General features: G+C 36.2%; 1 protein-coding gene across 4 annotated transcripts in view; it reads right to left on the reverse strand.

Moving 5' to 3' along the window:
- NSD3 (nuclear receptor binding SET domain protein 3) overlaps positions 1 to 16,225 on the reverse strand; it is a 92,525-nt gene that overhangs the window by 61,984 nt on the left and 14,316 nt on the right. For all 4 annotated transcript variants that reach the window (XM_081127051.1, XM_081127052.1, XM_081127050.1 and 1 more), the window contains exon 2: positions 2,102 to 2,820. In XM_081127051.1, coding sequence (XP_080983177.1) covers positions 2,102 to 2,776 — 675 coding nt within the window. In that variant the 5' untranslated portion in view covers positions 2,777 to 2,820. The remainder of the gene's footprint in view (positions 1 to 2,101; positions 2,821 to 16,225) is intronic.

Here is a 16,225-nt window from a genome sequence, read left to right on the forward strand (position 1 = left end):
CTCTTCATTCAAGCTGTAATTGATTTATTACACGCCTATTATTATTATTAAGAAATTCATACTGAAACCTCAGATATTAAAAACTCCTAGAGGAAAACATAGGCAGTTAACTCTTAGACATTATTCTTACCAATATATTTTGAAATATAAATCCTTGAGCAAAGGAAACAAAAGAAAAAAATAAACAAATGGGACTATATCAAACTAAAATGTTTCTGCACAGTGAAGGAAACCATCATCAAAATGAAAAGACAACTTACTGAATGGGAGACGATATTTGAAATTGATACATCCGATAAGGGGTTAACATCCAAAGTATATAAAGAACTCATATAACTTAATACCCCCCCCAAAAAAACAAACAAAACCAAATAATTCAATTAAAAAATGGGCAGATGATCTGAATAGATATTTTTCTAAAGAGGACATACAGATGGCGAACAGACATATGAAAAGATGCTCAACATTACTAGTCATCAGGGAAATGCAAATTAAAACCACAATATCCCCTCATACCTATCAGAATGGCTGTCATCAATGAATCAACAAACCAATGAACAAGTGCTGGAGAGAAGGAGGAGGAAAGGGAGCCCGGGCACAAGCCCTTTGGTAGGACTGTAATTAGTGTAGCCATTATAGGAAACAGTATGGAGATTACACAAAAAATTAAAAATGGTGCTGCCATACAATCTCGCAATTCCACTTCTGGGCATTTAACTGAAGAAAACAAAAACACTAATTCAAAAAGATATATGCACTCCCATGTTTACTACAGCATTACTAGTAATAGCCAAGGTATGAAAGCGATCTTGATGTCCATCAAAGATGACTGAAGATGTAGTGTGTGTGTGTGTGTGTGTACACACACACACACACACACACACACACACGCGCGAATATTATTCGGTAACAGAAAAGAATGAAAGCTTGCCATTTGTGACAACAGGGTATTATGCTCAGTGAAAGAAGTCGGACAGAGAAAGACATACCATGTGACCTCACATATATGTAGACTATTAAAAAAACACACAAAAATGTATAAACAAAACAAAGCAGAAATAGACCAGTAAATACAGGGAACAAGCTGATGGGTTGCCAAAGGGGAAAGGATGGAGGGGGGTAAAAAAAATAAGTAAATGTAGAAAAAAAAAATCATGCCTGAAGGTGCCCAAGCCACATGAGGGATCACAAGATTAGGTGTTACCATGGTTCTTTCCACTGGTGTGTGACACTGATTACTAAAACAAAGAGTGTGAATAAATATGAACCAAAAACTTAAATGAGAGCAAATGTCTAGACCTAACTACCAGTTTACAGGAAATACAGGGGACTGAACTTGTTAAATGATGCCATTAGGACGCAATCAACAAAATCCAGAATATGGGACCCTCTGAAGGAGAAATATCCAGTTTCTTTAATAAATACATTGTAAGAAAAAGAGTGGTGAGAGGAACCTGTAGATTTAAGAAGTCCTAGGAAACATATCTACCAGATGCAACATGTGGGCGTTGTCTAAACCCTGCTTTAAGTTACTTAACTAAAAAGCAAGATTTAAAAAAATTTCAACAGCATACATCTTAAGTTACCTAAGAAGGATGCCTTTGATAAAAACTGCACCTGAAGTTTTAATCAATATATATGAAAACAAACTCTGACTTTAATCAAAAGAGTTCCTCTATTACTTCAGGTTATTTTGTAGCAAACACATTAGTAGTGCTAAATCTAGGATCTACTGGCAAAAGTTGGTCTAAAAAAATAAAAGATATAATTAACCATCTTCTCTTTGCCTTTACTCTTCGTCTTCAGAAACAAGTTTATTAGAAGCAAATAAAAGTAAAGTGAGGCATTACACAAAGAAACATAAAAAGCAAGTTTTAGTGCCACATGTGTTAAAATATTGCTTCACTCTAATGATGTCCATTCATTTATTCAATAAATATTTTCTCAGCACCTATTATAATATCCTAAGCTCCTTGCTAGGAATTAGAAGAAGTTATCAGAAATATTTACACTTAAAGAGACTAAAAACTGAAAAATATCTCTAGGACTTCCAGGAAATGTGAAATAATACAAAAGTTTTCAAAAAGATGTTTCAACTTACACTTTGTTCCTCTGGTTCTAATTTGGGGATTTTGTGTGACTTGCGCTCTTCAGATCTAGATGAGTCATGCTTGTTGCTTTTTTTCCTTTTTTCTTTTCTACTTTCATGCTTTGACTTTGTGTGCTCACTTGCCTGTACTTCATTTAAAAGGTCTCCACAGAGGGAAGACTCAAATAATTCCCTGCCATTTTGGATAGTTTTGGTTATTTTTAGTTTAATTTCAGGTGAGCCAGTCTTCTTTGGAATCACAGTTTGTGGTACCGAAGGAGGAGGTGGTAGCTGTGGAGGAGAAGGTTTTTCCAGAATTTCATGTGGTCTTGTGTTTGGAATTTCTGAATGGTAATAGTCAGTGGGGCTAAAGTTTCTAACTGCACCGAAGCCATTGGCTGACCCATTGGGATACTGATTATAAGACGGGTATTTGGTTTGAGTTTCATACATGCTGATTGATGGTGGATAGCCATTTGTGAGTGAAGGAAGATCTTCTGTTGTAGGTGGGTACTGAAAGCCTTGCTGCAAGGTAGCTTCGTATGGTGTATGGCCACCATCTTCAACAATGTCACTGTTGTTATCAAAGGCATCCTCCTGACGGATGTTGACGGAGTCAATGAGTTGAGGTGGTTGCTGAATTGTGTTTCCCATGATCCCTTGCATGAAAGAGAAAGAGAAATCCATTGTTCTGCTCCAGCATCCTTAACTTTCCCTTTCTCTCATCGGGCCTGAATTTTAAAAGAGGAGATTAAAAGGTGTTAGTATCTTCACAAGCTAAAAGCTAATCAATTGAAAAAGGATTAAACTAAATGATTCTGAATCCAATTTTCGTATCCAGATATGAAGAGACACTAAATATTTTTAAAACAGGTAGCCAATATAATTGTGACATGGGACATACACTTTATTTTAAATTCTTATATGCTGAAAACTCTCCATTACCTTCACAATAACTTTAGTAACAATTTTTATCCTCTTTGCAAACATGCAAAATAGTTTTCTGTTTCCTAAGTTAGAGGTTTTATTTCTTATGTTAAACCTGGTATTTGCAATATAAGCAGTCCAGATACATATAAATTAGGTTCCACAAAGCTTCCTTTAAATCATTCATGTTCTGTCCAGTGGTTCTTTTGTTATTACAAAATAATAAAATCTTATTGGAAGTATTGCTCACCCTTTAATGCCTATTGCTCACCTCTCCATCATCCCTATTCTTCTGTTATGAATAACTACTGTAAACACCTTCCTGGGTATTCTTCCAAATCTTTCCTTCATATACTTACATATAAAATTTTACAAATAGGGTTTATTCTGTGACTTGCTTATTCAACTTAATATAGCCTATATATCTTTCTACATCAGCATGTGTAATTTTCACAATACTTCATTCTTTAAATGCTTGCATAGTAAACAACCGTGGTATCTACCATAATGTATTTAACCAATTGTGTACTGACAATCATTTAGTTGTTCACAATTGTTTGATATTATAAACAGGTCTACAGGAAACTTAAAACTGTATTTTTGTGCATATACGGGAAAGATTTGAAATTCTGAGATACTGCAAAACTGTTCTATAGTTTGTACTATAGCAATTTACATTCATACCAATAGTGTATAAAGATGTCTGATTCTCTATGTTCTTGCCAGTATTTGTTTTTAATCAGTAGTGTATATATCAGATCATCTGGGATACTTTTACAAATTGCATATGTCAAAGTCTATGTGCTGATAAATCTAATTTAATAAATCTGAGGTGAGACCTAGACATGAGTATTTTTAAAAATATATTTTTACTGATTTTTTTCTTAGAGAGAGATGGAGAGAAACATCAATGTGAGAGAGAAACATAGATCAGTTGCCTCCCATAAGCACCCCAACCGAGGATCAAACCTGCAACCTGGGTATGTGCCCTGACTGAGAATTGAACTCCTGACCTTTCAGTGCACAGGATGAAGCCCAACCAACTGAGCCAGACTGGCCAGGGCTAAAGCATGAGTATTTTAAGACCACATTCCAGTTGATTCTGATGTACACTCTTTTTTGAGTCATTGCATTATACTCTTAGAATTGTTACACCCCATCTAGATGATGTCTAAAGATGACCATGTTACGTAAGAATGTTATAATACAGAGAAGCATCTGTTAGGAAATGCTCTAAGGCCACTCTGCTTTTTCATATGGTTTGAAGAGCCTACATCTTGAGACAGAGGATTAATGGACAGTCCGGATGGTATTTTGATAATTCCATAAACATTTCTTCTAGAAAGCTCTAAGGAAGAGAGGATTTCACTACTGTATAAAGTCTTATAAACTGATTATAGCTACGTGGGATACTATGAAGAAGGATTCTAAGGCTACAGCTCAGTTCAATTCTGTGGCTGACTAATAATGTCTACCATCTCACCCTGGCCGGTGTGGCTCAGTTGGTTGGAGCAATGTCCAGTATACCAAAAGGTGGCTGCCGGTTCGATTCCTGGTCAGTGCAAATACCAAGGTTGGGGGTTGGATCACCAGTCAGAGCGCATGCAGGAGGCAATCGATCAATGTTTCTCTCTCTCCCTCTCTCTCTTTCTCTCTAAAAATCAATAAAATTAAAAAATCATAATAGTAATGTCTACCACCTTGATTCTAGTAGGATTTAACATAGTTAGGTAAGTAACCCAAAACAGAAAAAGGAAAAGGGGGGGAAAGCCAATAATACACTTTTAAAGGTATATACAATTAAACAACTGCTGTTTATTCTCCTGTGAGCAAATGGAAACAATTTTAGAAGTTCTAAAATTTCAAACAAATGCATGTGAAAGCATACAAAAAATCAAACTGCCCATACTGCTCTACAGTGGATAAGGGGGTGGAGGTGTCAGAGAGCAAGCTCATTTTTTTAGCACCTACTCGGACCAAGCACTTTATACATTTCTCATTTAATTCTTATAACAACTCTGTAAGATAGGTATTGTAACTCCTGGTACACAGGTAAACGAAACTGAGTTTCAGAGGGATTAGGTAGCTTGCTTAAACCACAAAGCAAAGGGGGCAGAATCAGGATTTGAATCTAAGCATATATGACTCTACGGTCCATTATTTTTACCGCTATACCACTTCCACTTCCCTCAGCTATAGGTTTTTAAAAAGTACGTTTTTTAATTGATTTTTATTTTTTAGAGAGAGAGGAAGGGAGAGAGAGTCAGAGAGAGAGAAATATCAATGTGAGAGAAACATCAATGTGAGAAAAACATCGACTGATTGCCTTCCACACCCACCCCGACCAGGGATCAAATGGCTACCTTTCTATTCACAGGATGATGCTCAACCAACTGAGCCACACCAGCCACGGCACTCAGCTAGGAGTTCTGAGAGGATTCATTGCTTTTGTTCATGTACTTTATTCTTTGGTCACTGCCAAAATAACAACTATTCTATAATAACCATCAACAACACTTATGTCATGCTTAGCCTGGGGAGAGGGCTCAGTGGTTGAGTGTGGACCTAAGAACCAGGAGGTCACAGTTTGATTCCCAGTCAGGGCACATGCCTGGGTTTCAGGCTCAAACCCTATTAGGGGGCGTGCAGGAGGCAGCCGATCAATGACTCTCATCACTGATGTTTCTATCTCTCTGTCCCTCTCCCTTCCTCACTCTGAAATCAATAAAAACATTAAAAAAAAATTTTTTTTTTTTTAAATATATCTTTACTGATTTCATAGATAGAAAAGGAGAGGCAGAGAGAGATAGAAACATCAGTAATGAGAGTCATTGACAGGCCGCCTCCTGCACGCCCCTGACTGAGGATTGAGCCTGCAACTCGGGCATGTGCCCTGACCAGGAATCGAACCCCGATCGCCTGGATCCTAGGTCGACGCTCAAGCGCTGAGCCATGCCCAGCAGGGCTAAAACATTTTTTTAAAAATCATGCTTAGTATATTCCAGGAACCATTCTAAATGCTTTACATACAATACTACATTTAATCTTCCCAACAACCTTCTAGTAGATATTAATATTAGTTCCCATTATAGATGGGGCAATAGAGAACAGAGAGGTTAAAGGACTTGCTTAAACGAGCAAGACTAGTCCTTAAATGATAGAGCTGGGCTTCAATCAAGGCAGTCTGGTTTCAGAGTCTGTGATCCTAACCAGCATACAATATTGATAATGCTGCATTAGAAATTATTTCTTCATATATAGTTTAAGAATTGAAACATTACCCTATTTTGACCCTTGGCAAAGATGTATATAGCTCACAGACGCAAGAAGGGTATGCTCTAAAATTCTGTAAATACACATGGGGCAAATTATACAGGTGGAATGCAAAAGTTCTTCCAACTTCCAACTTGAAGGCAAGTTAAATATTGACATTTAACAAGATGCGACCTATGTTTTTGGTTCTCATTCCTGCCAGATACAAGATCAGCTTCCAGATTAGCCTCCCAAATTATACAGAGGTAAACAGAATCTCAAAACAAGAAAACAATCAGACAAATCCAAAATATAAAACATTCTCTCAGACAACTGGCCTGAGCTCTTCAAAAACCAAAGGTGGAAAGACTATTCTGAATTTTTAAAAACAAGATTGAGACTACCAAATTCAACGCACAAACTGTGATTAAATCCTGGATTTAAACACACACCCATAGGTTAAAAATATGTATTTTGGAGGAAACTGAGAATTTTAAATATGAACTGGCTATTAAATACAGCTATTAATTTTCAAGGGTATGATAATAGTGTTCTGTTTATATAAGAGCATGTCCTTATTCTTAGGAGAGCCATGCTGAAATATTTAAAGTGTCATGGGATTCACAACTTTCAAATGGTTTAGGATTTAAAAGTACATATACCTAGAGTAAAACAAAGAAGGCATAATGTTAAAACTGGCTAATCCAAGTGTGGACTCTAATATTCTTTTACCTTTCTTAAAGTTTTGAAAATGTGAAAAGTAAAAAGTTGGGAAAACAAATAATCTGACTAAGGTAAAGTGGTAAAGCCTGCATGAAATCTTGACACCATATTCTGACCAGCTAAGCCAAATGCTCCATACTGTTATATTTTCAAGGAAGTCTAAGCATGAATATAGCCACAGGTTTTCATATTATCCTTCCAAATAATCACGCAATCAAGAAAGTAGTTTTGATCATTTTTTTTTAAAAAGCTATTTTAGGACTATAATGAAATTCCTTTACAGTGATTTTTATAATTACTGGAGTTTGGCAGCCAGCCTCCAAAGAGTAGACATACTGATTGACATCGTAGTTAAGACCTCACAGAATTAAGGGGCTCTCTAGTGAGCATAGGCTCAGAATCAAACTGACAGATTCAAAACCCAGATCCAAGGCTTGTCAGCTATACAACTTTAGGCAACTTAATCTCCCTAAATCTCAGTTTCCTTATCAAGAAACTGTAGATACTTATAATTTTCTGTTTACCTTGTGTTGTTTTAAGAATTAAGAGTTAATCCATGAGCAATACTGCAACAGTGCCTGGTATAGTTAGAGCTCAATACCTGTTGGCTATTGTAGAGTGCAATGTTGAGCACCAGAACTTGTGAAAAACTTGAACTCTGACCTAAAGGCATTTACAATAGTATAACAAACTAGATAAGATTTTATCAGCAAGACTCATAAAATAATAGTGAGAAAAAAAGATGACTAAGAATTAAACTAATGTGTTACCATTATAATTATAAAAGACATTTGAGAAGAACAATGTTTACTAGGAAAGGGAAGCATTCAGATCATGAAAGACAGGTAGGGTGTAGAAGTTAGGTGTTTTTAACCCACTGATTTAAAAGCCACTCAGTACAGGCCTCCAAATATTCTCACACCTTTGTCCTCAATAAATCCCTGATAAAGAAGGTAAGTTTTATTTTTTTCGTATTACTAAAGTAATAATAATAATAATGGATAACATTTGAGGACTTACTATGTGTCAATACTATCCTAAATGCTTCACATCGGTTATATTACTTTACTCCTCAGACCATCCCTTTGAGGAAATCCTATTGCTACCCCCATTTTACAAATGAAAAGTGAAGGCCAGCATGATTAAGTAACTTGCCCACAGGCAGACATCTTGCAAGTGGAGGGCTCAAACACAGCCACCCTGTTCCACAGCACTGGCTTGTTAGGTAAGCTTATTTCCTACAATCCCTAAGTATGTAAATAGCAACACAAACAAAAACATTCGCACTTCCTACTTCCCACTTGCTCAATCCCACTCCTCAGAGTTAACAATTTGGTGGGAGAGACCACATAATGATACTAGTCTTCTATCCATTCTAACATGTACTTCCAAGTAAATGAACCCACCACAGGCAAACAATTTATGACAAATTCTTTCTCAGACCAGTCTCTAGTTTTTTTTTAAAGACAAATAAATCAATAAATACTTTTTTTCTTAATTTTGTTGAAGCTGTCTATAAATAGTTTTAAAGGAAAACAGTTGATAATTATCAACTAAAAATTTAAGGCTCTTTGTTTATTTACCAACTTACTCATGAGGGGAGTGATAACAGAAAAGTTTATGGAATCCTTAAGTGACATTTTAGAAACAGAATATTAAAAAAAAAAAAAAAAAAAAGCAGCAGCATGTCAGGTGGTTCAGATGAACAGCTTAAAGCTATAAATATCAATTAAGTATTCACGATATGTTAAATGTATAGTTTAAGTCAGTTCAATAAATTCTCAAAATGAACAACTCTCTTTGGTAGACCATACATACTGCTGGATCCTATTTTAAAGAATTACATGCTATACTGTATATACTTATTTTTCTATGTTTAACACCAGTCTCTTCTCAATAAAACTTTATATTTTATTATACATCAAAATTCCTCATGTTGATATCATTATTCAAGCTTCTTGAAATCAGAAATCATTCTAAGATGTCATACAAATTGCCTATTTCTGTTTTCAGACCCGTCTACCCTTTAAATACATTCCTAGGTTACTTAATTCATAAATCTAACCACAACACTTTCCTTATTAAAATTTTTCAATGATTCCTAGAGAAAGTCAAAGTATAAGGCCCTCCAAGAAAGGTCTCTATCTATATCTCTAACCTCAAAAGTCAGTTCTGTACACTAGTAATGTTAAATTACTGGGCATTACTGTACACACTATAATTTTGTACCACTGTGCTTCCACTAATGTTATATCCGATGCTTAATATGCCCTTTTACACATTTTTTTGGGTTTAACCTTTAACCACCTTTTGAGCTCAAAAAGTCATCTCCAAGAAGCAGTAACTTAAACTGGAGGCTAGTCTGAGTAACTTTCCTCTGTGTTACTAAGATACACTACACAGGCCTCTTAGAATTAATCATGAAACAACCTGTTTATGTGGTTTTCTTAAGAGCAGGATGTAATTTTTTTCATCCATGTGCTCCAAGAACCCAGTCAACGCTCAGAGAAGAGGTTTAATGAATCTTTTAAACTGAACTATGTAAACTTAAGGGAGTTATTACATATAAATGAAATACTTTAAAGAGTTGTTGAGGATCTTTCCATGGAGAATGCAAGAGACTATAAATGCAGTTCTAGTCTCCTCAGGTACTATCCTTGGCAAAATCTGACTGATAACTGCTTACCTCACCACTAACGACTGAGATTCTCCTTAGTTCTGGGCTAACCTTCCCCTCAAGGTTTAAAGCACGAAAAGAATGGCATGAAGTCAAACTTCCAGGGAGAGTCTATAAACCGAACAAAAAAACCCCGAAGATATTAAAAAACTGCACATAAGCATATCTATTTACAATCCTAGTGTGATTAATACTGTAAATCTGAAATTCAGAATGTGAAAGATCTCAACATAAAATTTTCAGTCACTGAATTGACATGAACATCAATCTTTGTAATTTTTTAAAAAAATCCTCACACAAAGGACATGCTTTTACTGATTTTAGAGAGAGAAGAGAGAGGAAAGGAGAGAGAGAGGCACATTGATGTGAGAGTCAACATCGATCAGTTGCCTCTCACATGCTCCCTGAGGACTGAACCTGCAACCTGGGTATGTGCCCTGAGCCACAATGGCCAGGGCAAGAACATCAATCTTTATTTTCCAAACCTCTTCATTATATTCATACTAAAATACATACACACACACACACACACACACACAAGCATACTTACTATATCAACATTAGAATTTTTACAGCTAAAGAAAAATAATAGAATATAATGTGATTTCCACAATATAGAGGAAAAGGGTGGTCTTCCTTTACCCCGGGATAAACAAGGGATTCAGATATTTCTTTTTGTGAACTGTTGCAAGGAACATTTCTCATGGTTTATGATAAATCCACAGTCTGTGTTTCTATAGTAACAAGAATAAAATGCATGCACACAATCTACAGTAATGAACCAGCTATGCTGCTTCTTGAAAACCTGGTGTTTTTACTGTTTGAAGATTTCTGTGATGAAACATTTATAAAGAAAATTTTAAGACACACTACTGAAAAATTAGAGGGTCACTTTGTTTTAAAGCAAAAACATCTAAATTTAATAAATAAAGGAAAGCTTAAGTATATATTCTTTGAGGTATGACAAGATAAAGCTATCAAATATATTAACATACTGATTTCTAACTGAATGATCACTTACTGTTTGAAAATCAGATCCTATGTTAAAATCAATTTAATACATACACCCCCAAAAAACTTAAACTGTGACTCATATTTAATGACTGAATATGAAGACTTCTTTTAAAAAATGTTTGATTTTTTTTTTTAGAGAGAGAGAGAGAAAAACATTGACCAGTTGGCTCTTGCGCAAACCCCAACAGGGGATCAAACCCACAACCTGTATATGTGTCCTGACTAGGAATCTAACAGGCAGCCTTTGGGTACATGGGACAACGCTTAACTGAGCCACACTGGCCAGGGCTGAATATGAAGATTTCTTGATGACAGCATCAAGGAAGATTTTCATTTTATTATTTTCCCCCCAAAATCTACACACACAAAAAGTGGGGGGGGGGGAGTTAACTTTTTTCCTTAGAGAGGCAGGAAGAAGGAAAGAGAAACATCAATGGAACAGCAAAACACCGATGGGCTGCCTCCTGCACACTCCCCACCACGGATTGAGCCCCAAACCCCGGCATGTGCCCTGACCAGGAATTGAACAGCAACCTTTTTGGTGCATGGGACAACATCCAACCAACTGAGCCACACTGGTCAGGGATGATTTAAATTAAAAAAAAATTGGTCCATTATTTTCAGTACACAGGTTATCAAGAATGAAACCAGAACCTCTATAAAGTAAAAACTTGGAAACAATGCTTAGGAACAATGCTAAAATCCTCTAATGCCAGAGTTTTAAAAGAGACTCCTTTCTTTGTGGTACTGTGATCTATTCAGATTTTAATCTAATTATATGATCACAGTAATCTGTATTGCCCATTTGGCCTTCACAATTTAAAAATTATTTAATCGTTAGTAATGTAATAACACCAGCATATTGTTATAAAAAGAATAGAGCCCTGGACAGGTAGCTCAGTTGGTTAGAGCATCCTCCTGATATACCAAGGTTGTGGGTTCAATTCCCAGTCAGGGCACATACAAGAATCAACCAATGAACGCATAAATAAGTGGGACAACAAATTGATGTTTCTCTACCTCTTTCTATCTAAAAATCAATTAAAAAAATTTTTTTAATTATTTTTTAAAAAGAGAGGTATGTTATTCTATTTTATTATACCTATTTAAAATGGTAAGTCATTCATTCTTTATGAAAGTAAGGACCCAAGAAGTCAAGAAAAGGCTGAGACATGGAAGGGCTGGCAGCAATGGAAGAATTGGGAAAGATTACCAAGAGCAATGATGTGTCATTACAGACTAAGGCCAAGGCCACCCATACCCTTGTATTCCAAATTATTATGTATGAATGTGAAAGATGAACAGTGAAGAAGGCTGATAGGAATTATGTGAAATATGGTGTTGAGGAGAGCTCTATGGATTCCCCGGACCCTCAGAAAGATGACCAAGTGGGTCCTAGAGGAAATTAAGCCTAAATATCACTGGGGGCAAAAATGACAAAACTGAAGCTGTCCTACTTTGGGCACACCATGAGAAGGCATGGTTCTTTGGAAAAGACAATACTGCTTGGGAAAATAGAAGGCAGCAGGAAAAGAGGAAGACCAAATTTGAGATGGATTGACTCCATAAAAGAAGCCACAGGAGTGAGTCTGCCGGAGCTGAGCAGGGCTATTCAGGTCAGTACACTGGGGACATCACTCATTCATAGGGTAACCCGGAGTTGGAGCTGACTCTCACTCTCTCTCTCTCTCTCTCTCTCTCTCTCTCTCTCTCTCTCTCTCTCTCACACACACACACACACACACACACACACGATGAATATATATATATATTTTAATGTGTTTTTTTACTGATTTCAGAGAGAGGGAGAAAGAGAGAAACATCAACGATGAGAAAGTGTCATTGATCGGCTGCCTCCTGCAAGCCCCCCACTGGGGATAGAGCCTGCAACCCAGGCATGTGCCCTGACCGGGAATCAAACTGTGACCTTTTAGTTCATGGGTTGACACTCAACCACTAAGCTACACCAGCCAGGCGAGATGAATATTTTTAAAGAGCCTAAACACATTTAAAAATCAGCAAACACTAACTGCTATTAAGTATGAACAGGATGCAAATTTCACTAAAAAGAGAGCAAGCTTTTCTACATTTTAACAACAATAAAAAAAACCGTGGGTGAGAGTGGGGACTATGGGGAAAAAAATGAACCACTTGGTTCTAAGAACATGACCACGTCTCTAGAGTACCAAAAAGGAAATGAGCAACGTTTACCTTTTATTCACTAAAAGCAGCTAGCATTGATAGCATCTAATCCAGCTCTACTACAGACAAAGAGCAAGAACTGAATTTGGTACAGTGACTACACAACTCTATGTCAATCTTTCAAACAAAATGGATCCTGCTTGGAAATTTTTGTCAAGGAAATACAAACAAAATTACAAATGCAAGTAGTTGTTCCATTTGTCTTCAGGTGATTTTATCCTTTGAGAGAACAAAAACCGTATCAGATTGCAAGATTTACTATTTTACCCACAAACAAAAGAAAGTACTTTTAACAGCATCCAAGTGTTATACTGTTGGTAGTTACAGCTATCCATAAAAGTTTTAACCACAGTGGTATAGAAGCTAATTATTTCTGACTAAAATTTGAGCATTTTCTTCCCCCAAATTTGTTAAATTTCCATAGTAATGCAAATGCTTGGACTTCTGAGACTTTGAGGCCATTATACAATGATATTAACTCTAGAGGTACTAAACAAATTTTTAGTTTCCTTATTTTTAAATGAAAATTTGAGGATGTCAAAATTACAAGGTTTGAAAAGGCTGCTGGTCAAACTTTTGAATCATTTAAAGGGGTTTACTACATTCTGGTTGAGGCTAACTCTTAGAAAGGTTAATGCTATGATTTAGGGAAAACATATTTAATTTTTCAGCAATTATTCTAATAAAATATCAAGTCTCCAAATGACACAAAGGGCTTATAGTATTTTAGTATGTTAAATAAATGTTCTATATTAGTAAACCTTATCTGGGTATCTTGAATTAAAGGTACTTTCCAAGGTACCCTTTTAAAAAGAACTCTAAGCTGCTGACTAATTTCTGTGTTAAAGTGGAAAATCTGTTAGCTTTAAAAATAATTCAGGCCCAGCCAGAGTGGCTCAGTGCTTGAGCATCTACCTATGATCCAGGAGATCACGGTTCAATTCCTGGTCAGGGCACATTCCCGGGTTGCAGGCTCGATCCCCAACGGGGAGCATGCAGGAGGCAGCCGATCAATGACTCTCTCATCATTGATGTTTCTCTCTCTCTCTCCCTCCCTCTCCTTTCCTCTCTCTGAAATCAATAAAAATATATTTAAAAAATAATAATTCAGGAGAGAATATATTCCCTTTATATTTTCACATGATTGTACTCACTTATCCATAAGACATAAAGCAAATCATGTCACTTTTATACAATTACTGACAACAACATGCATCCAAATCAAAGTGTTCTCACTCTGTCTATATATAATAAACTCAAGAGGTGTGAACATAAGATACTTTTCTATAACAGGATTTGCTACAAAACATTTGCTCATTAAGGAACTAAAGCAAAAGCATAAAAGTGGTCACTCTCTTCAGTAAGTGAAAGAGAAATAAAATGTGGATTTGATGCTTAAACAATAAAAACAAAGCAGAAATAAATATTGGTGGTATTTGCTCTTTTTCTCCCCGCTATTAAAGCACAGAATTTTTGTCATATTTTCTAAAAGACACTGTAATATATCCCTACAGAATGCCCTGCTAATCTATCAATTTTACTCAATTTAAATAAGAATGCTCTCACAAAAGGCTACATATTGTATATTTCCATTTATATGAAATGTCCAGGATAGGAAAATCTGTAGAGACAGAAGATTAGAGGCTGCAAGGGGCTGGAGGAGGGAGAAGTGGAGGGTGACTGTTAATGGATATAGAATCTCTTTTTGTAGTGATGAAACCACAGAAATGTACACTATAAAGGAATGAATTCTATGGTATGTGAATTATAGCTTTTAAAAAATGCTCCAAAAGAAATCAAGAAAGCCTTTACATATGTTCCTCAACAATAAAGTGTACAATATCCATTCAAAAAATTACTGGTGTGAACACACACATTAAATGTGCTTAACACCTTGCTGACCAGCTATTTCAAGCCAGAACTTGCCTGTGTGGCTGACTACTTTTCTGTTGTAACCGGTCAGCAAGGTGTTTAAAATTACTTCAATTAATATAAGTGCAGACACGAGTTATCTCATGACCGGTCAGCAACATTGGGACACGGAAACACGTGTATACTTGTGACTGCTCAGCAAGGTGTAAAATAAAAAACTTTATACTTATAAAGCTACAGTAATTAAAATATGAGGTACTGGGCCTAATATATGGTGATGGAACATGATTTAACTTTGGGTGGTGGGCACACAGTGCAATATACAAATCTTGTATCACAGAAATCTATACATGAAACCTGTATGAGCCTATTAACCAATGTCACCCACAATAAATTTAATTAAAAAATAAAATAAAGCCAACAGTTGAATAATGGGGGGAGAATAAAGTCTGTAACACTAAAAACAAACAAAAAACCCACCAGTCAAAATAAATACATAAATATTAAAAACACACACATGCACAAATAAAATATGAGGTATTGGTAAAGGGGCAGGCAGTGAAACAGAATAAGATCCTCAACACAGGACCAAGCCTATACAGGAATTTGGCATATAACAGAAGGACTACAGATTAGCGCGGAAAGGACAGAAGATTCAAAGAATGACACTAGGAAAATGGCTTATCAATATAGAACAAAAATTAGATCTTCACCATATAATATACCAAACTCCAGGTGGCTTAAAAACTAAATATGAAAAGTAAAATTTAAAAACTTTTAAGAAAAAACAAAATCATAAAACAAGAGTACATCTCTATGAACTCAAGGTGGGGAAGGATTTCTTAAACAATACATAAAGAGTACAAAGAGTACAACACAAAGGAAATATTTATAAACTCAACAGTATTAACTTTAAAAACCATATACCAAAAGACAACACAAGTGAAAAGACAAGGCCCCAGACTGGGAGAAGATAAATACAATGCATAAAACAAAACCGAGTTCTACCCCCAACTCTCTTGCAAATGTTCCCAGTTTGCACTATGTTCATTGGTTCTGCCTTATCATTTCTCATCTGGATAACAGCAACAGTTTCCAAACCTTTCTGCCCGTTTTCCAAAATTGTCCACCTCCAATCTGCTCTCTACAGCAGGGGTAGAGAAACTTTTTTCTGCCAAGGGCCATTTGGATATTTATAACATCATTCTTGGGCCATACAAAATTATCAATTTAAAATTAGCTATGCCTGGTTGGCATGGCTCAGTGGTTGAGTGTCAACCTATGAACCGGGAGGTCAGGGTTTGATTCCCGGGACGGGCACATGCCAGGGCTGCAGGCTCGATCCCCAGTAGCGGGCATGCAGGAGGCGGTGAATCGGTGACTCTCATCATTGCTGTTTCTATCTCTCCCTTCCTCTCTCTGAAATCAATGGAAATATATATTTTTAAAACAATTAGGGGTGAAGGGGA

The sequence above is a fragment of the Miniopterus schreibersii genome (assembly GCF_964146895.1).
Source record: "Miniopterus schreibersii genome assembly, chromosome: 2".
NCBI classification, from domain to species: Eukaryota; Metazoa; Chordata; class Mammalia; order Chiroptera; family Miniopteridae; genus Miniopterus; species Miniopterus schreibersii.